The following is a 22276-nucleotide window of genomic DNA, read 5'->3' as shown; positions in this document are numbered from 1 at the left end:
TTGACTTTTTCACGCATTAATCATTACATGCTAAATAAATTGTGAGAACTTAAATAGAAAAAATATGGGTGAATGCATGCAAATAGAATGGCAAGGAGTGACATGATTACATTGATTTTTTCAAGCATTAATCATTACATACTAAAATAAAACCTTAGAAAAACACTCTTATTCTTGAAAAACTCAATGTATTCAATGGAAATGCAAAACACATTTTGGTGCCCTATTCATGGTTTATTCCATTGATTATAAAATAATAATAATAACCTTACTAATACAAAGGTTTTTTCACGAGTAACAACACATACCTAAACAAACCCACCATAGCCACACAAAACAACAAGGATAAATTAATTAGTAGAATAACAAGGAGCCGTCGTCGTAGATTGCCTCTACAAATATCACTCATTGATCAATTAGCATAGGTTGCTAATAAGACGGAATAGCACCTACTTTACATAACTAAAAATCAACATCGCCATTAATTTTTCCAGAACCCTTATCTATGGATTCTGATTATTATGGCAAATAGGGGAGGATTTTTGTTGTGTGCGCGTTTTTAATTTTTCTTCAAAAAAAAAAGGCAGAAAAGAAATAGGGCGCACAATAATATATGTGACCAACCGAATTTCCAACAAGTCTTACTATTGAGGGTTGGCTAACTTAATGTCCTTGGAGGTCCCTTGTCTTGCCATGGGGATTAACTCTATCCATTTAGGCCTTTTATGTTCTGATAGGAATGGCATCCATGGTTGTTTCTTTGGGTTATCTGTGTATGCCTCTGGATATATCCTTGTAGCTGGATTAAATGGAGTGATCTCCAATATATCCTTGTATAAATGGAGTCATCTTGGCTAAAATAGATATTTTGATCTGTCTAAATGGCATAGATTCATGCGGACCTTAAAACTCCACCAACTATTTCTACTGAATCAATAACCCAACTTCCCACTAGAAGAAACATATGTAGGTTGTGAATGGCGTGATAACCTGGAGAGTTTCAAAGCTTCAAATGTTAGCAACTGCTAAATTAAGAAAGACCCATACAGCTCACTAACCTGAAATGCTCGACACATCTTGGCCCATCTCATACTCCTTGCTGTTGAATAAAACCATGGGCAATATATCATGCAAACCTTAAATTCAAACAGCTACAAGAGAGAGAGAGAGAATAAACGGTTATTGCTCCATGTATGCCTATACTGTTTGCCAATCAATTTTACTTAATTATATCCATCTGCAACTGCTGACATCCAGAATTCTAGATCAACCAACGTCTTCCTTCAAAACATCGCCTTGGACAACTGCATGGGTAGTTGTACCTTCTGGCATTGCATGAGCATGAATGAGATTACACTCTTATCTCTTCAATGGTCCTCTACAGGGATATTCCCCGTGTGCAAGCTCTCCAGTGTCTTCTGGCGTTGGCGTTCTCTCTGTAAAGCCCTTTTCTTTGCTGCCTCCTCGTCGAGTTTTTTGATGGGAAACCACTCAGGCAGTTCAAAATCTAACCAGGTCTTCAGGTTCGTTTCGCTTTTGAGAAGACCAGCTCCTGATCCATCATCAGCTCCTTCATGAGGTAGAGAGGCAAGAAAACGTTGCAATCTGTATTCAGTTAGCTGAAGTGCACCAATGTGTATTCCTGTACCCATAGAAGCAAACAACAGTGCAGTTGGGAGAGCTCTGGCAGGTCCTCCTGCATGCAAACACTTTTCTTGTCAACTACTTGAGTGACTAAAGCTGGTTACAGAAATGTTCAGTGGGAGATCCTTCCAGGTCGCCCATTTCACGGATGGTCCTTCCAGCTCCCTGTCCGTCTCACAGGCTGGAAATTTCTGCAACCAGCCTAAGGATGGTTTTAGCCAGTATGAAAAAAAAAAGAGAGTTCCTGTGAATGTCCTTTTGCTTACCATGGAGCCTACCAAGAAGAGCTCCACTTGCAAGTCCACCAAGAAAACAATTGGCCCAATCATCAGGATCAGCAGCTCGAAGTTCACGTACAAACTCTTGGAAGCCTTCATGAAATTTTGATATAGCCATTATCAACAATAATAGATATAAGAGATCAGAACACTTATGTTAAAAAAACATTTCAGCAACTGAATAACCTTCAGAATGGATGTAGCGCTTAGCATGTAAATGGAGGTTATCTCGTTGCCGTCTGCCATGGCATATCTGTTCTAGTCTGCTTTGGAAGAATGTCCATAGTTGCCACAATATGCTTCCAATTCTCTCAGTCTTCTAACTCTAGGATTGGAGCAAATTCCAAACTTTCACACTTCTTCCATCTTTTTGTTACATGTGTAGCAAATATGAATCTCGCAGTTGTAGTGGAATCTTCTGCAAAGGGATTCTTACAATACGGAATCTTTGGCAAAGGGACCTCGGCTCATGGGATGAGTGCTGGACAGCGCTGAGTGACATGAATACGAAGGTAGCGTTCTTCTTTCTGCTGCTGGTCGGCAGCCTACTGTGCTACGCTTCTCTCTGTGGTGGCCATGTGGAGATGGAGACAGTAGGGGCTTGGGGCTGGAAGGCCTTCTGTTGGCCGCGCTTCTGTGTGTATGGGGGGGCGGTCAGAGCAGTAGCGTTAAGAAGGTTCTGTTGGCTGCCTCTATAGGCGACATGGTGGCTGGGCAAAGAGGCACATGTGTGCTTTGGGCAATGACAGCAGACAAGACAAAAGAGAAAATGGACATTGACACTCAAAAGGCTGCTAAAATTAAGGCTAGCTAAGGGGTGATTCACAAGCATCCACCAGACACAGTTCCCAGCCAACTTGGAAAAAAACATTCATTGCACGCAGTAAATCAAGTTCACACAGTCCGCACACAAGCAGTATTGGAGGCCCACCAAACCCACCAGGGTCCAGGTCACGGGCAACCTTAGGCAGAAACTGTCCATCCTCGACACCCCTATCACAATGTTGTCAAGGTAAAAGCTGCGTCCAACAGGGGTTGAGCCAATGACGTCAACCAATAGAGTTGCATGCACGCATGCTTCGATAAATGAAAAGAATAAACATAGCAATAAAAGGAAAAGTTTTAACAAAGTTTTAAAATCTGTACCACAAAAACAGCATGTTGCTATAGCACAATTTGCTCCCATCGATGTGAGCCATCGAAAAGGATTTTGCCTTTTACATATTCCGATCCCTAATCCAGTAACTGCTCCAACAGTAGCTGAGGGCATTCAAAGAAACTAGAAATGTTATTTGCTGGATATCTGGTAAAAAGCATTATTCAGGTCTCAACGTAACTCACCATAATAACAAACTCAAAATAGAGAAAATTCATCAGCTTCAATTTATTTTTTTCCAAAAAATAGGTCGATGTTTTTCATTCTCAATTCTCAATTTTCTTCTAGTTTCCAGCCTTTTGAAAACAAATGTCTGGCCCCTACCAATAGAGCTTTTTTTTCCGGGAAAAAGATCCTTCAATTAGTTAAAGAGAAAACAGCCACAAAGGGCTAAGTACAACCACGAAGGACTAAATACAAACTCGCCTCATAGAAGGGCGGGAAACAAGTTTAGAGGTGATCAGTCTCGCTTGCACATGAAATAAATATCCAATGACAGTGATATTTTATGTGCAACATTTTGATATACATTAGTTCTATTTAATGAGTGAATCTTATAGAGTGTTCACATTTTTGTATTTAGACTTATGCAAGCCCAATGGATCCCTGCCACCACTGATCTGCATTGACATTCACAATATAAGCTCAAAATATGTGACAAGTTAGAGGTGATCAGTCTCGCTTGCACATAAAATAAATATCCATCAAATAAATCCATAAATTCCAAATAATGCGAATAATTCCAACATCTAGTTGCATTGACCGCTCGAGGGCTATCCAATGGATCATCTAGCATCATTGCCACCCAAATACAAGTCTTGCTCCTTGGGCTATCTGGCATCGTTGCCACCCAAACTAGAGCATGTCCAAAATAACCATTATATAAGCAAAATAATGATCAATTTCATTCCTATATATATATATATATATATAATGAAGAGATCTAGAGATACAATCAAAAATCCTTAAAACTTATTTTTGGATGTTTTTATCGCCCAAAAATCATTAAAACAAGATTTATATCAGTTTTCTTGCCAGAAAGAGCTTTTCCATGCTTTTCTTCATCAACAAGGTTGTAGAGGTTGTGCTAATTACTCATGGGCACTTGGACTACTTGAACTTGGATATGAACTTGGACATAGAGCTTGGATATGGAACATAGAGCTTGGACATGGAGCATAGACATGGAGAACTTAGACATAGAGCTTGGGCATGGAACTTGGACATGAACATGGAACTTAGACATATAGCTTGGACTTGGATCTGGACATGGACTCGGACTTGGATTTGGATTTGGATTTGGATATTAGATTTGGTACTAGCCCAATGAGAGATACTTGTGGGTCATCCCTGTGGTGTGCTCGACATCAGAGATCTCATGCCTCGACATCCACATCGACTTGGATATCCTACATTGGCATATCTGTTTGTTTTGTATTCATTGATTGTATTGATCCTGGCCAGCGTACCCGTGGATTGTCATGTCGAAAGCAGAGGTAGACCAAGGGCCTAATGAAGGGAAAAACTATAAGGCCAATACAAGACTTCAAAATTGGACCCAAGACCGTCAATCTATTTATCATGAAACCGCGGCCATGACATCAAAAGAGTATCATGACTTTCAGCAGTTCAGACGACCTCTCAGAGACCAAGAATTTTTTTCTTGGAGAACCAAGAGAGTACAGGACCAAAGAAGGGCTCAAATGTTTGGAGATTTCATTAGGGATTGAGCCACTGAAGCCGAAGGAGTTGAAGCTGCTAAAGCCTATCTTCGAGTCACCATTGCAGAAGTGTCACGATTGTGACGTGTTTATACATCAGATTCTCTCTTCATTGCTGATTATTGTTGCAGATGCAAAGAGTTACCAGCCAAAGGGAACCCCTACCCTCGACTGGTTGCGACTCTTCGTCAAAGGATGTACCTCTTCATCGAATAGCCACATCTCTTCGTCAAAGGATGTACCTCTTCATCGAATAGCCACATCTCTTCGACGAATGGTTGTACCCCTTAATGAATGGTTGTGCCTCTACATCGACTAGACACATCCCTTAGCCTAAAAGTTGTACCCTTTCGTCTAAGGTCATGTCCTTTCATCAAAGGACATGCCTCTTCAAATGTGTCTCTTCATCTCTTATATAAGAGACCTATTGTACTCAGTTTAATAACAACAAGTCAATTCAATCTTGTCTCAAGTGTTCTCTTGAAGGTTCTTGTTCTAAGATAATTACTTAAGTAGTAATTAGTACACAATATGCAGGATTAACAACATAATCCTCACAGTGGTATCAGAGCAAAATTTTTTCCCGGGCCTACGGTTGTGAGCCTCTCACCCTCTCCGCTCTACTCTCCTCTCGGTGTTGTATAGAAGAAGCAGAGCGATGGTGGACTTGGCGTGAATCCTTGCTTGTAGTAATGTAAACAAGTACACAAGGTCTCACACCCATATACACGTATTGTGTGCATAGCAGAGAGGGACCCCCTGCAGTATTTCCGGAATGCCCTCCCTCCCTGCTGCTGCCGGTGGCGTTCGCAACATGGCAGGAACTGCCCCCTTCTGCTGACTATGGAGCTCCCCTCTCTTCGCCTTGGTTGCTGCCAACCGGCGCTCTTGTTTGCTGAGCGTGGCTGCCTACTATATGCTGAGCGTGGCGAAGCGTCACCTCCACTCATACCTTGTGTGCTACTGGTTTAACATTGTTCGCAGCACGTTTAACACTGTTCGCAGCAACCCATTCGGCGATCAGCTTCGAAGCGTCACCTCCACGCAGCGATTCAGCTTTCGAAGCGTCACCTCCACCCGGCGACGGCCTTCGAAGCGTCAACCTTCAAAAAAAAAAAACAAAACACCAATACACAACATTAATAAGTGTACTGCCACGTGGAATTCAAAAAAAAAAAACCCAAACAAACGAGCGTAATCGGCTGGGCGTGCGCTGGCCGCCCGTTTGGGATTTTCTGGTGTGAACAGCTACGGTGGGCGACTCGAAAACCACCACCCGGCTGTCAGGATGGCGCCTAGTTCTTGTTCGCTTCCTTCTCTCCAGCGAATAGGCGCCCTGCTTCCTGGCTGTTCGTGTGTTTTCCTGGCTTTGCCCGCACCACATACTCGGTGTGCTCCTGCCCTTTACGTGCATGCTTCATGGAAAACTTCCCGGAGGAACCCGACATGCACATCTCTTACCTAAGTTACATCGACGATATCCCCGAGGCTGTTCTTCCCGAACACAGCCCTCCTCGTGCCCTCACTCCGGATTCAGTGCCACTACCCGCCGATGTTGGGTGGATTCCAAGTCTTTCAGCCTCTCCTATCCCAGCATCCTCGGAATCTCAGGTGTACCGCATTCATGTCAGCAGCCCGCATGTGACCGAACCCGATATTTGGGCGATTTGGACTATTTTCCTCACCTGCGAGCCACTACATCTTACTCATTTCGAGTATTTTTTATCACGGTACCCGCAGTTGGCACACTTTCTCCCAGAGTGCAGTGTGGATGGCTTACGCAATGTCTCCTCCACGCGCCCTCCTGTGACATTTTACTGCGAGATCTTCGTCCCCGACTATACTCCATTATCTCCAGTACCCAGTTCTTTGGAGGAAGCCAATGCGGTAACTTCGGAGGACGATCCCGACGAAGTGGAAGATCCCGACTTCGCGTACGAGGACCCTATTACTGCCTCTCCAGCAGCTGTACCTTCCATTCTCCATTTCGGGTGGACCTTTCCTGCTTCACCACAGTACTCTCTCTGAGTGCTCCAGATGTCGACGTCGCACGACAACGTGCCACCCGCCGATCCTCAGGTGGAAGCCTTGCTGATGACTACTCTCCAACAACAGATGGAGGATTTGCAAAAGGCATTTTTCGACGGAATGGCATCAATGAGATCCCAGATGGAAGACATGCAGCAGCGGCACCAACATCAGCGCGAGGGATCCCGGAAGTCCCAGCGAGCGCATCGTTCGCATTCTCCACAGTCATCATCATCATCCTCGGTGGGCCAGCAGGACGATCCCTTACCTCCTCCCGATCCGACTGCCGAGGTAGACAATGCTGAACTTAAACTTTTATATAAATTAATGACCACAGCACAAACACGGAAGATGGACATCAAGTTACCTGAGCCCTACAATGGCCGCCGTGATAAGCGGTTAATCGATCATTGGCTCTACAAAATGGAGGTTTACTTCTCGAATACTGAATTGCCCGAGAACAAAAAAGTAGCATTGGCCAGTACCCTTTTGAAGGATACCGCCTTCCTCTGGTGGCGACGCAGGATTGCAGATGGCAAGTCTACTCCAACGTGGGATAAATTCCAGCGTGCTCTTCGCAAGGCTTTTGAGCCTGCAAATGCGAATTTTCATGCCAGGTCTTCTCTCCGCCGCCTGAGTCAAACTGGCTCCGTGGCTGCGTACATCTCAGAGTTTCAAAAATTGGCTCTGGAGATAGAGACACTCAGCCCCTCTGACCAGCTTCACAGTTTCATTGACGGGCTTGAACCCACAATCCAAGACGAAGTCCATAAGTATAATCCTGCCACCCTGGATGAAGCAATCTCGTATGTCGAGCGCATCAGTGATTACCGGCGTCCTCCCAGGAACCTTTCCTCTGGCGCCCGTTCCTTCCAGCGGAATCGATCTAATGGGACTAGCCAACCCCAGCGTCCTAATTCTGGACAACCCAACTCTCGGCGACCATATTCTGGACAACAGTCCTTCCGGCCGCGCTTTTCCGGGCAAACTTCCGCGTCAAATGCAGGATCCTCTCAGACCGAATCCTCTGGCAGCAGCAGAAACCGAGATCGGTCTCGACAGGACCGTCGCAACAATGATCGGCGCAATTTCAAGCGAGAACCCTCTTCAGGACAGCAAACCTCTTCATCAACTGCCCCTTCATCCCAACCTGGTCGCCCAGGCCTCTGCACAATTTGTTCTGGCGATCATCGGTGGTATGAATGCCCTCAGCGTCCTAAACCCTCCAACACTCGGCGCAATTCTCAGGTGGACAGTTGTCACCATGCTGATCATGACCCGCCTCCTGTGAAAGACAAGAACAAACAGATGGCTTGTTCTGTTCGCGTTTCGGAGTTTGTCAGTACCCTGATGCTTAATGGCCAAAGTACCAACCCTGCTCCGGTGAATCTTTCCAAACAGGTCCTTAGTCTTCTTGGCTTCATTGGCGACCATCCCATCAATGTGCTGGTGGACAGTGGCTGTTCCACTAATTTTGTGGGCACTTCTTTGGTTCATAAGCTTCGCCTACAGACCCGACATTTTGTGGATGTTTTTCAAGTGGAGCTTGCTGATGGTTCCTTCCTTAATTGTAACCAAAAGGTGCAACAGCTTCAGTTCCAGATTCAAGATTACCAGGATCACCTTAATTTTTCAGTAATGCCATTGTCACATTATGACATGATATTGGGACAATCTTGGCTGTATTGATATGATCTGGTGATCAGCTTTCGTTCCCATGCAATCCAATTATATCATAATGGTCGCGAGCTGGAACTTCATGGCCTTTTCAGTGCCAAACCCATCACCATTGTTTCTGCCCTGCAAGTCAAACGTCTCGTTCGCAAACGTGACAGTGCAACATCCTTGGTCATGTTACGGGAGATTGAAGCAGAAACCAGTGAGCAATCTCAAGCCTCGTCATCAACTACTGCTTACTTGGAGCAACCCTTCTTCAGGCCTTTTCAGGATTTGTTTCCGAATGATCTTCCGACGACATTGCCTCCTCCTCGTCCTGTGGATCACCCGATTGATCTTATCCCAGGTCAACCTCCTCCAACCCGAGCTCCTTACCGTGTTTCTTACTCTGAATCTCAGGAGATACAAAAGCAATTACAGGAGTTGCTGGACAAGGGTCACATCCGTCCCAGCAAAAGTCCTTTCGGAGCCCCGGTTTTACTTGTCAAGAAGAAGGATGGATCAATGCGGCTTTGCATTGATTACCGAGCTCTCAACAAGCTGACAATCAAGAACAAATTTCCTTTACCTCGCATCGATGAGTTGTTCGACCAACTGCTTGGTGCTAAGGTGTTTTCTAAGATTGATTTAAAATCCGGCTATCATCAAATTCGTATCCGTATGATGCAGAATGATCGTGTCATTGCTTTTGACAGCAGAAAGTTTTCAGCCATTCAAAGCAGGTATCCTGTGTATGATAAGGAGTTTTTGGCAATCGTGCATGCTTATCGAACATGGAGACATTATCTTCTTGGAGCAGATTCAGTTGTACGTACAGATCATCAATCTCTGACGTATATTTTCACTCAGCCTGTTATGAACTCTCGACAAGGCAGATGGGTTGAATTCTTGGCTAATTTCCACATGATTATTCAGTATGTTCCTGGTCTTCAGAATGTGGTTGCAGATGCCTTAAGTCGCATGCCTCGAGCCATTAATTTTGCCATTACAGATGTGCAAATGGAAATCCCTGCTTGTTTCAAAAATGAATATTTGACGGATAGAGATTTTGGAGATGCGTTTCGTGCTCTCAAATCTTCTAATCCCAGTCCTGCAGAAATGAACATGTTTGCAGCCTATATTATCATAGATGAGTTGCTGTTCTTCTCTGACCGCATTTGTGTGCCTCACAATACTTCATTGCGGAAGATTCTTATTCAAGAACATCATGAAGTCCCTTATGCTGCTCACCCTGGTATCAACAAGACATATCGACTTTTGTCTGCTACATACTTCTGGCCTCAGATGCAGCAAGATGTTATCAAATTTGTCAAAGCTTGTCATTCATGTCAAACAATGAAAGCCTCTCGACAACTTCCTCAAGGGTTACTTCAACCATTGACAGTTCCCAATGAGAGATGGGAAAGTATCAGTATGGATTTTATCACCACCTTGCCTCGTTCATCCAAAGGCAATGCTCAGATTCTTGTGGTGGTTGATCGATTTTCCAAAATGGCACATTTCATTCCTTGCAAGAAAGCTGCTTCAGCCCCAGACGTGGCATCATTATTCGTACAACATGTCTTCAAATTGCATGGTTTACCAAAGACCATCATCTCTGACAGAGATCCAAAGTTCACTGGACATTTTTGGACGTCTTTGTTCAAATCTCTTGGCACAAATTTGTTATTCAGTTCAGCCTATCATCCTCAAACAGATGGACAGACTGAAAGAGTCAATCAGATTTTGGAAGAAATGATTCGACATTACATTCAATTCCGTCTGGCATCATGGGAAGATTATTTACCACTCGTGGAATTTGCTTATAATAACTCCCATCATTCAGCAATTGGATTAACTCCATTTCAAGCAGCATATAGACATACTCCTCTTGTGCCTACAAACTTTGTTTTACAACACAAAGTGGCGTTGGCAGATCAGTTGGTTCAGGAGATGCAAGATGTGCTTGTACAAGTTCGAGATAAATTGATCCATGTGCAACAAAAATATCAAAAACAGGCCAACAAGCATCGTCGACATGCAGAATTTCAAGAAGGAGACTTGGTCTTATTATATGTGGCACCTCACCGCTACAAAACAGTGAAGTCAGTTTTTCCAAAGTTACGACCTCGCTTCTATGGGCCTTTCAAAATTCTTAAGAAAAATTCAACTGTCAGTTATAAGTTGGAACTTCCACCGTCATGGGGAAAGATTCATCCGACTTTTCACATCTCTTGGCTCAAACAGTATATTCAAGGAGATTCGCCTGTTCCAGACTTATCTTCTTATGTACCAGAAATTGAAGATGACCATATTATCCTTGTTCCAGAAGTAATACTTGACGTAAGACAGAAGGAAACAAGAAGAAAGTTGACTACAGAATTTCTTGTGAAGTGGATGGACTTGGATGAGTCTGATTCCACTTGGCAAACAGATGAAGAAATGCAGCAGTACCCTAACCTTCTTCAGGAGTTCTTCGACAAACGGATGTCTATCATTTGACACATGGGTTTTATTTTAAATGGGAGGGAATGTCACGATTGTGACGTGTTTATACATCAGATTCTCTCTTCATTGCTGATTATTGTTGCAGATGCAAAGAGTTACCAACCAAAGGGAACCCCTACCCTCGACTGGTTGCGACTCTTCGTCAAAGGATGTACCTCTTCATCGAATAGCCACATCTCTTCGTCAAAGGATGTACCTCTTCATCGAATAGCCACATCTCTTCGACGAATGGTTGTACCCCTTAATGAATGGTTGTGCCTCTACATCGACTAGACACATCCCTTAGCCTAAAAGTTGTACCCTTTCGTCTAAGGTCATGTCCTTTCATCAAAGGACATGCCTCTTCAAATGTGTCTCTTCATCTCTTATATAAGAGACCTATTGTACTCAGTTTAATAACAACAAGTCAATTCAATCTTGTCTCAAGTGTTCTCTTGAAGGTTCTTGTTCTAAGATAATTACTTAAGTAGTAATTAGTACACAATATGCAGGATTAACAACATAATCCTCACAAGAAGGATCATGAGCTACCCGTTCTATTTCTTATGGAGGAGACAAGGAAGCCACTCCTAGGCCTACTCTTTCAGATGCAATTTCCTCGGGACAGGTAAGGGAAAGGAAGGCAAAGACGCTAGAGAGATCGGAAGATCATCAGATTGACATCATGCCAGAGAAGTACTGTTAGGATTATCCAGATATACTTTGAGCTTATAAGGAAGTGTTTGGTCCAGATATATTTGAAGTACAGATATGGACGTCTTGCGATCAAGACAGATTCAAGAGGGAGGGATTGTGTCTCTAGCTCTCTTCATTGTATATATATTGGACTGGAACTGACCGTTACTATGCTTGTAACGGTTACTTGAACATGCTCTAGTTGGGTGGCAATGATGCCGGATAGCCCAAGGAGCAAGATTTGTATATGGAAGGCAATGATGCCAGATGATCCATTGGACGGCAACGATGCCCGAACGAGATTTGTATATGGGAGGCAACAATGCCAGATGACCCATTGGACGGCAACGATGCCAGATATCTTGAACTTCGTAGTCGCGCGGTCATTGCGACCAGATGGCCCAGATGACTGTATTGGATTTCGTAGTCAGGCGGTCATTGCGACCAGATGGCCCAGATGACTGTATTGGATTTCGTAGTCAAACGGTCATTGCGACCAGATGGCCCAAATGACTGTATTGGATTTTGCAATCAGGCACTTATTGCGACCAGATGGCCCAGATGACTGTATTAGAATTCGCAGTCGGGCGGCCATTCCGACCAGATGGCCCAGATGACTGTATTGGATTCCGCAATCGGGCAGTCATTGCGACCAGATGGCCCAGATGACTGATTTGGATTTCGCAGTCCAGCGGTCATTGCGGCCAAATGGCCCAGATGACTGATTTGGATTTCGCAGTCCGGCGGTCATTGTGACCACATGGCCCAAATGACTGTATTGGATTTCGCAGTTGGGCGGTCAGTGTGACCAAATGGCCCAGATGACTATTGATGAACTCTCGGGTGGTCCTAGTGACCAGATGGCCTTGAGGATAGTCTGAGCGGTCCTAGTGGCCAAATGGCTCAACACGGATTCGATGAAACCAAACAGGACAATCCATGAACAGGAGGATCATTACTTGGGCATTGCATGCTGATGTATATTTGAATTTCTTTGACTTTGTGTACTGTTTTTGATGTGTGGACAATGCTTGGATTTAAGGCATGTGATAGTCTCCCCGGCTCCAGACTACCTAGCCAGTACCTGGAGTACCTAGTAGACGCAAATGATGCATACTTGTTTGTTGACTAGCTTGTGTCTAGTTTTTGTAGGAGGTAAGTATGCATTTATTATATCTAACACATATGACAGGCCATGAAGATGTACCATAAAAAACAAGGACATCGGTCAAAGAAAACGCATTGAGATGTTGCCAGATAAGCAGATGACGCCACGGATATGGGAAAACACCACATGCACAAGCTCACCAGATGGGGCTAGTACGTTGAAACATATGGATATATTTGATGTACCTTGAAACATATGGATGTACCAAGAACATATGGATATACCTGGAACATATGGATGTGTTTGGAACACTTGCAGTCCACAGTTGAGAATAACTGCGATATAAGAGGGAGGGAATGTAACTGTTTGGCCCTCCTAGCTCTATTTCACATGATGAAACCCATGCCCGGACACCAGACACATGGAAGAAGACACGTGGACAGGGTCCATAAAGTTTGATTATGAAAAAGCACCATTCTTGGTCAAAAAGCAGGAAAAACAAAAAGTCAAACAAGATTGACCGCGAGCCAAGGGCACCATTGGAAAGAGGAGACTGAGCCGGATCAAAAAGATAGAAGCCACTTTTTCAAAAAGCAGTTCTGGGGCCAAAAAGCAAGGCCCTGAAGCTAGAAAAGCAAAACAAGAACTTTTGACTAAAGTTAAGTAATATTTTACTATTAAAAAAACCAAAAGCAAAGCATAAAAAAACTAAGCAAAAGCATGAAGGCTTTTTGGCAAAAAACAATGTTCTTAAAAGTATAAAAAGGATTGGACTTCTCTTGTAGTACCATGAACAAGATCATTGAAGACTGAAGGAGATCGTGGAGTGTGTGTGGGCATCATTATGATCATGGAGAGCTTCTTCTTCACCATCAACACCTTCTCCAACTTGCTTTTCAAATGTACGATCAACTGTATGGGAGATATGGACGCGTGTATGGAGCTGTACGGACATGTATGGACAAATTTCAAAAACCCTAAAAATTGCTTTTTGGGTGTTTTTATTGCCAAGAAACCATTACAACAAATTTTATATCAGTTTTCTTGCCAGAAAGAGCTTTTCCATGGTTTTCTTTATCGACATGGTTATTGAGGTTGTGGAGATTACTCATGGGAACTTGGACTACTTGAACTTGGATATGAACTTGGACATAGAGCTTGGATATGGAACATAGAGCTTGGACATGGAGCATAGAAATGGAGAACTTGGACATAGAGCTTGGGCATGGAACTTAAGACATATAGCTTAGACTTGGATCTGGACTTGGACTTGGATATGGATTCATTGGATTTGGATTTGGATATTAGATTTGGTACTAGTCCAGTGAGAGATACTTGTGGGTCATCCCTGTGGTGTGCTCGGCATCAGAGATCTCATGCCTCGATATCGACATCGACATCAACATCGACATCGATATTTGTTTTGTATTCATTGATTGTATTGATCTTGGCCAGCATGCCCGTGGATTGTTCATGAATAAATTCCTGAAAGGGGGCGGGACCTATTCCCCGCTCAATGTGGTGTACTGTGCAAGATCCCTATTCCCTCCTCTCTCTCCCCTCTCTCTCTATATCTCTATCTCTTGGACACGTGGTTGAGTCTGTCACGGCACACCCCGCTGAGCTTACAACTACAAACCACTTGACGAACTTCTTGGCATGTTGTCAATCCGATGATCTTCCGGTCCCTCTGGCTTCTTGCTCTAGCTTGTCGAGACAATTTGCAGCCAAACCCCTTCTTTCCACATTGGAAACACTTTCCTTTTTTGGCATATTCTTCACGTTGCTTGAGGGGCAATTTTCTTTGAAAGAGTGGAGGTTTGTCCTCACTCATATCCTTCTTCCCTTGAGGCTCGGCTCTTGATGGGGATCGATCTTTAAACTTCTTCTTTTGAGGTGGATCCCAATTGTCGTTCTTTGTCTTGCCCTCCATCCAAGGCATGCACAAAGCCTAGGCTTGCAAAGCTTTGTCTTGGGCTTCCTCCAAAGTTTTCGGACCAGCCATATAGCTTGTATAAGCTTGGGTTGTAATCCATTCACAAATTTACGCATTTCCATTAGTGATGGAATAGGAGTATAAGCAGTAAACTTCAATGAAACAGCTGAAAAGTTGTTAAGATAGGTTGCCACATTCTCACCGACTTTCTGTTTTACCTCGTCCCATTCTTTTTGCACATCCGCATCAAAGTTTACGGGTAGAAACTTCTTGTTGAACATAGTCTTAAATTCGGTCCATAGCTTTGGCTCGGTTCCTTCTTGTACTACTTTTAGTCACCAATTCAAGGCGGCATCCTTCAAGTGCATGCAAACCATGCGAAGCTTTGACTTTTTGGTGAGGTCCTCTCCTCCAAAAGCAGCATCAAATTGCTTGATAAATGATAAAGCTTTTTGTGTATCCCAATTTTCATAGAAGGCATCGAACTTGACACTCTTCTCTTCTGGCTTGAATTTCATTTTGCAAGTTGTTGTAGGCTCCTTTACCTTCCTTTCTCTTACTTGTCCCGAAGAGACTACATCTGAGATAGAAGGTCTATGGGTAGCCTCCCTGTCTCCTCCACGGGAAACAAACGACCTTCCTTTCTCTTACTTGTCCCAAAGAGGCTACATCTGAGATAGAAGGTCTATGGGTAGCCTCCTTGTCTCCTCCACGGGAAACAGACGACCTGGTGGCTCTAGGTTCTGCAATTGTGACTCCTTTGGCACAAAGATAAGCTTTAGCAGCTTTAACTCCTCCGGCTTCAGTGGCTCTATCTTTGATGAAATCTCCAAACATTTGAGCCCTTCTTTTGTCATGTTCCCTCTTGGCTCTCCAAGCAAGGAATTCTTCTTCTCTGAGCCAACGCCTGAATTGCTGAAAATCATGGTACTCATCTAATGATATGGCCGCAATCTCATGAGTGGATCGACGACCTTGGTTCCCATCCTCAAGTCCTTGATCGGCCTCATAGTTGTTCCCTTCATTAGACCCTTGGTTGCCTTCTACTCTTGACATGGCTCTTTCACCCCAAGAAAGATTCCTCAAGAGAAATCATGCTCTCATACCACTGTAAGCCCAGTGGGGCGTGCCGTGACACATTCCACCACGTATCCAAGAGAGAAATATAGAGAGAGGGATAGAGAGAAGGGTTTAGGGAACTTTGCACAATACACACACACTGAATGGGCACAAGCCCCACCCCCTTTCAGGAATTTATTCAAAAACAATCCACGGGCTCACAAGCCAGGATCAATACAACAATGAATACAAAACAAACAAATACGCCGATGTGGAATGTCCAAGTCCAAGTCGATGTCAATGTCAAGGCACGAGATCCGGATGCCGAGCACAGCACGGAGATGATCCGCAAGAATCTCTCACCGGGATCCAAGCCCAATTCCAAGTCCAAATCCAAGTTCAAATCCAAGTCCAAATCCTAGTTCAAATCCTAGTCCAAATCCAAGTTCAGATGCAAGTCCAGTTCCAAGTTAAGATCCAAGTCCAAGGAACCTCAAGTTTGCATAAGAGGTACACGTAACACAAGTGACACATGTAGATGATGAAGTATATGTTGACCAGCAGATGATTCTGTTGCACAAAACCGGAATAGAAACAACCCTCAATAGGCTTGTAGAAAGGCGTATGAACCAAGGTAAGTCTATGTGGCTGTACGGTATAAATAACCGGTGGTGGCACAGAGCAGCAACAAGTACAAGGCTACAAGTAGCGGCCAAGAGGCAGCCGCCGGTAGCGGCGACGCGTGGCTGCCCTGGTTCAGATCTGCGCTATTGGCTCAAGCGGTGGCTAGCGCACAGTAGGCAGCAGTAACAGGCAACGTTGGCTACAGGTGGCGCAACCAGGTGGCAGTTCTGTTGGCAGCAGCCAGGCGCTAGGGGACAACTGGCGCCGGCGGCAGCAGCAATGGCCTGTACAGATGGCAGATAGGCGGCAGGTCAGGCTGCACAGCAGCGCGCAGCCTTGAGGTGATACTGGACCAACACAGGCGGCGCATAGCAGAGATCAGGCGGCGCTCCAATCGTACAGCAGCATCCAAGTGGCAGCAATAGTGGCTAGATGGCACATAGGTGGTAAGGCAGTACGGACTACAACAGTCGGCGGTGATTTGAATCCCCACACTTCGGTGATGTTGAAGATAATGAGTTTCACACTAAAGATGGTGATGATGATAAGCTCCACATGCTTCAATGATCTCGTTCATGAAGCTCAAGAGAGGTTCACCCCTATTTTATACCCGAGGGAAGTCCTGTCTTTTGCCAAAAGCTAGTAAGGCTTTTGGTTTTCTTTTTTTCACTTTGCTTTTCCTCTTCTTCTTTTTTCAACTGGCCTTTGGCCCAAGATCCCCCCATAGTTACCAAATTTCACCGTCCATAGACGACCCCTCGTAGGCCCTTATTTATCCACCTGTAGGCGATGCCGCCGAGGAAGCACAAAAGGGGGTTTTGAACCCAGGACCTCTTGGTTCTAGGCAAACACCTTCACCACTTCAGCTATCACCTCATTGGCACTTTGCTTTTCCTCTTTTAACTTTTAATAATTAAATATTACTTAAATATGGCCAAAGTTCTTGTGCTTTGCTTTTTTCTGGCTTTATGGCCTTGCTTTTTGGCCCTAGAGCTGCTTTTTGAAAAAGCGACTTTTCGCTTTTTGGTCCGGCTCAATCTCCTCTTGCCAGTGGTGCTCCTGGCTCACAGTCAACTCAGTTTGACTTTTTGCTTATCTCTGGTTTTTGACCAAAATTGGTGCTTTTTCATGAGCAAACCTTATGGTCCTTGTCCCCATGCCTTCTTTTATCTACAAAAGCAAAGCATGGATAAGCTTTTGGTAAAAAGCACGGCCGTCTTCAAGTATAAAAGAAGCATAAGTCTCTCTTGAGCATCAAGTTAGAGAACAACCTCTTCACCTTTAAGTCATCGCCATCTTCGTTGAAGGATGGAGATGATCTTCTCCATCATCTTCTTCATGAACCAAATCATGGAGTTTTTCATCGTTGCTCGTTGATTCAGATCACCTTCATCGTCTTCAGTGCCGCATCACCATCTGTCTGTACAACTGTATGGATCCATACAGAATTGTACGGACATGTGCAGAGCTGTACGGATTGAAAATTTCAAAACCCTAAAACTGCTCCAAAACCCTAAAAACTACATTATTCATGGGATGAGCAAGTGATACTTGAACTTGAATTTGGATTTGGACTAGAACTTGGATTGAAACTTGGACTTGTTTATTTTTCACCGAAAAAAAAGCCACAAAGGGCTAAGTACAACCACGAAGGACTAAATACAAACTCGCCTCATATAAGGACGAGAAACAAAGTCGCTCGTTCGCTGAAGCTCCCGACTCCCCCCTGCTCTGCGCGCCTTCGCTCCCCCCCCCCTCCTCGCGTTCCTTCTCTCCTTCCGCCCCCCGCTTGTCCCCTCTGCTCGCCGCTGCGCCCCCCCCCCCTCCTTCCTCGCTGCTGCGCCGCCCCCCCTCCTTCCTCGCTGCTGCGCCTCCCCCCCCCTCTTCGCCAGTTCGCCCCCCTCCCCTCTTCGCCATTTCGCCCTCCCTCCCCGCTGCCGCCTTTTCGCCCTCCATCCCCGCTGCCGCCAGTTCGCCCCCCCCCCCCCCCCCCCCCCCCCGCCTCTTCGCTTCTTCACTCCCGCCGCCCTGCAGCAGTGCCCCGCCCCCTTCCTTCTCGCGTTGTCGCCGCCCCCCCCTCTGGGCCTCTCCTCCGTTTTTCGCCCCCCCCCCCCCCTCCCTCCTCTGTCGTGCTGCTTTTCTCCCCTTTGGGGTTTTTGTTTTTTTTCATGGTCTTCCGTCCTTCCGCCTCTTGGTGTGCAGCCCGCTTCTTGCAGGTTTTCCGCTTTCGCCTCGCCTTCGCTTGAGCTTCAGACTCTGATGGAGACTCCTCCCGCCTCGCCTCAGAGGGACTCTTCTGCAGCCCCCTCGCCCGCCCCCGAGGTCATCCCCATCAGGCTTTCTCTTTCGCCGGAAGAGGAAGCGAGCCTCACCGCAGAGGTGGAGCGCCTTCAGGCTCACTCCACCATCTGCCGTATAGTCGGCACTCGCCCCAGCAGAGGGGAGATCAGGGATCTTCTTCAGGCCCGCCTTCTTGCTGATGTGGGCAAGATCCTGGATGTACAGCTCTTGGGCCGGGGACATTATCAGATCGAGTTCGAGACCGCCCAGAGCGTTGCCAAGGTCCTTGCCATGAGTCCTCTGGATATCAGGGGTGCTCGGGCTTTCTTCAGGCCTTGGCAGCATGGATTTGACCCAGCAGCGGCGGAGCAGGGAGAGCGCCTCTTCCATATTACAGTTTGTTTCCCTGGTCTCCGCCGGGAGTATCTTCCGCTCCTCTCCAGGCTCGGAGCATTGGTGGGCTCGGTTCTTGAGACGGGCCCCTCAGCAGCTTCAGTGGTGGCCAGAGCAGCTGGGCTACCTTCGGTCAGAGTGTTGGTATCTGACATCTCCTCCCTTCCTAAGGTCATTCAGCTACCTAGGATAGGGGGGGGGTGGATAGATCAGAGAGTGGAGTTCTCGGGGCTCCCGAACTAGTGCTTCATTTGCAGGCAGGTCGGTCATTTGGCCAAGGCCTGCCCTCGCAGGAGACCTCGGCCCTCACCCCCACAGCAGCAGGCCACGGATGGCCCGCCCACAGATTCGGCTCGGCAGGCAGCCTCAGGGACACCTGCTCAGGCCACAGAGACCTCGGAGTGGCAGCCTGGACAGGGGCGCCGTCGAGGGAGACAGCCACAGCAGCGCGCCCAGATACCGTTGCAGCAGCAGCCACAGTCTCAGCCTCACTGGGTTCCCGTGAGGAACAGATTTGCTCCCCTTCAGGAGGAGACCCCTGCAGCGACCGAGGACCAGGAGATGCCAGCTCCCCCTCCTTCACCTCCCCCACACCCATCCCCTCCCACCGCCTCGCGTCCACCATCGCCTCCTCCCGCCCCCGCTCCGGTCTCGGCAGCGGCTCCCTCTCCTCCTCCCTCGCCTCCCCCTCCTCCCCCTCCGCCCGCCTCGCCTTCCCGGGAGGTCCTGGCAGTTCCCTGGCGCTCACCTGCAGTCCGGAGGGCGCTGAGCACTGACCTCGCTCGAGCGTCACAGAGGAGACCTATGCCGATTAGGGCCTCACGGATTTCATCTATCCGCAGTCGGCTGAGTCGCCTCGGCATTCGTCAGCGCTCGGAGGCGTTTGATTATACCTTTACACGGCTTTTTGGAGCCGAGGGCCCCCATGAGCCAGCACCCATCCGAGTGCATGTAGTGATACCTCCGGCCCGCGGGGAGGAGGCACTAGACTCAGCGGTGGCCTTCTCGTTCCCTCTATGTGGACCTTGTGACCGGGAGTGGACTCTAGAGCTCGCTCTCAGCACGTTGAAGACTCAGGCAGTTGAGTTTTCTCATCACATGAGCGATTTGGAGGTTACAGATGTGATAGGCCGACTTTGGGAGTTGGCTCATTTTTTCTTGGATCCCGGGAGTGTGGATACATCCGGGATTCGGCATTTGGTCGTGCGCATAGTTGCAGATTTGGCACGCGACCCAGGATATGTGAGTATACACGAGGTTACTATGTCAGAGCAGGAGGCAGTCGCCATGGGTCACAGCCACTGGCGCCTGATCCGGGATTCTTGCAGTACACCGGGTGGGCAGACTCGCAGCCGTTCGGATGGGGACTACTCTCCATCCAAGCCGCTTGCGAAGGCTCGCCGCACGGCTGAGACAGCATCCACCTCAGTATGACATCCATGAGGATCATCTCATGGAATGTACAGGGCCTTGGCGGAGCACACTTTATACGCTATCGAGGCTGCTTGAGGCAGGAGCTACAGAGATGCCTGGTTGGTGGCAGCATTGACATTCTGATGATGCAGGAGCACCACTTGGGTGAGAGCAGGATCCGGAGATATGGTTCGGTGATGCCTGGTAGATGGGACACTTTCTGGTCTGCAGGGTTTGGTCCTTTGGGTGGACAGGGAGGAGTATGCATGGTTATTGCAGATGCATGGCGGCAGGCCATTGTGGATCGAGGGATCATTGTGCCTGGTAGAGCACAGTATGTCATTCTGAGGATGCATGATGAGCTATTGGGTGTGCTCAACATCTATGCGCCCAATCATGCTAGTGCCAGAGCAGAGTTTTGGACTCAGGTTACAGATGCATTGCCAGAGGCCGCACATTGGTGTGTTGGGGGAGACTTCAACATGCTTGAGGACCCGGCAGATAGGGTGGGAGGCAGTCATGTTACAGTGCACGGCACGGAGCTTGCAGCTTGGGACCGGTTTTGCATGTCACTGAGGATCACTGATGCATGGCAGCATGGGGCTTTCTCCCGGTCTCAGGACAGTCTTAGTTTCTCTCGGTCGGATCGCCGGCAGGGAGGGACTAATCTATCTCGGATTGATCGCTTTTATGTGGGCGATTGGTTGGGGGAGCGAGGGGGCTCCGTCGGCATTCTTGCTGGCACCTCATTTTCAGATCATGCGCCAGTTATATTGACTTTGGAGGAGGGGACACGGGAGCCCAGCTTGCAGTTGAGGATCCCAGAGCGGGTACTTGCAGACCCCAGTCTCGCTGAGGACATTGAGAGGATCTGGCATGATAGTCAGTGCTCTGACCAGGATGCAGCGGGCCAGTGTGCCCAGGGACTCATTGATCTTAGCTCTTTTCTGCACGCTGCAGCTCTGACACGACTGGGAGAGATTCGAGAGCGGGAGCAACGGCTGAGACGCAGCCTTGCTTCGCTACAGCGCCTTCAGGAGCAGCAGCCAGCCTGTGAGTGGGTGGCGTCCCAGCTGAGCCAGGCCCGCCATGAGGTTAGAGAGGCAGAGGAGCAGAGACATGAGTTTTACTATCGTCGTCAGGCCTCTCAGTGGACGCAGCTTGGTGATAGAGTGACTGGGGAGTTTTTTGAGATCACTGGACCCCGTCATGCGCGAGCAGGGGTTCGCCAGCTTGGTAGACCGGATGGATCGATAGCTACTGAGCTCGGGGAGATCAGAGACATTGCCACTGCTTTTTATAGTGACTTGCTTTCAGCGGAGCCAGCCACTGAGGATCGAGATGTATGCAGACAGACTGTGTGGGCCCATGTGCAGAGGAGGGTCACAGACCATATGCGCACAGTTTTAGGTGCGCCTCTGTCAGAGACTGAGCTTGCCGAGGCCTTGAGGGTCCTGCCGCGACATAGTTGCCCAGGGGAGGACGGACTGACGCCGGCCTTTTTTATGCGCTATTGGGACCTTTTCGGGCCAGGCCTCCGCAGGGGCTTTCAGCATGTTTTGGACACTGGGGTGATGCCGCAGAGCTTTTCAGAGGGCTTGATCTATCTTATCCCCAAGGGAGAGGGAGTATCAGATGATATCCGGCATTGGAGGCCTATTACGATCCTCAATACTGTCTACAAGGTCTTGGCAAAGGCCTTGAGTTTGAGGATCCAGCCCTTCCTGGGGGAGTTGATTCATGCTACTCAGACAGGATTTGTCAAGGAGCGCAGTATCCTTGACAACATCTTTACTT

At 47.1% G+C, this 22276-nt stretch overlaps 1 protein-coding gene across 2 annotated transcripts in view; it reads right to left on the bottom strand.

The window, feature by feature from the left end:
* Positions 1–1074: 1074 nt before the first annotated feature.
* The window catches only part of LOC147628120 (Mitochondrial import inner membrane translocase subunit Tim17/Tim22/Tim23 family protein), a 44534-nt gene continuing 23332 nt past the window's right edge, over positions 1075–22276 (bottom strand). Inside the window, exons 2-4 of one of the 2 annotated variants that reach the window (XM_086813142.1) lie at positions 3069–3182; positions 1911–2015; positions 1075–1696 (exon numbers count right to left, since the gene is read on the bottom strand). In XM_086813142.1, the coding sequence (XP_086669268.1) occupies positions 1368–1696; positions 1911–2015; positions 3069–3182 (548 nt within the window). In that variant the 3' untranslated portion in view covers positions 1075–1367. The remainder of the gene's footprint in view (positions 1697–1910; positions 2016–3068; positions 3183–22276) is intronic. The other variant, XM_086813143.1, reaches the window with a different exon arrangement.

The sequence above is a fragment of the Cibotium barometz genome, chromosome 19, assembly GCF_041138505.1.
Source record: "Cibotium barometz isolate CiBa-2024 chromosome 19, ASM4113850v1, whole genome shotgun sequence".
NCBI classification, from domain to species: Eukaryota; Viridiplantae; Streptophyta; class Polypodiopsida; order Cyatheales; family Cibotiaceae; genus Cibotium; species Cibotium barometz.
Note: the sequence above shows the minus strand (reverse complement) of the source record. Positions and strands in the feature narration are given on the sequence as shown.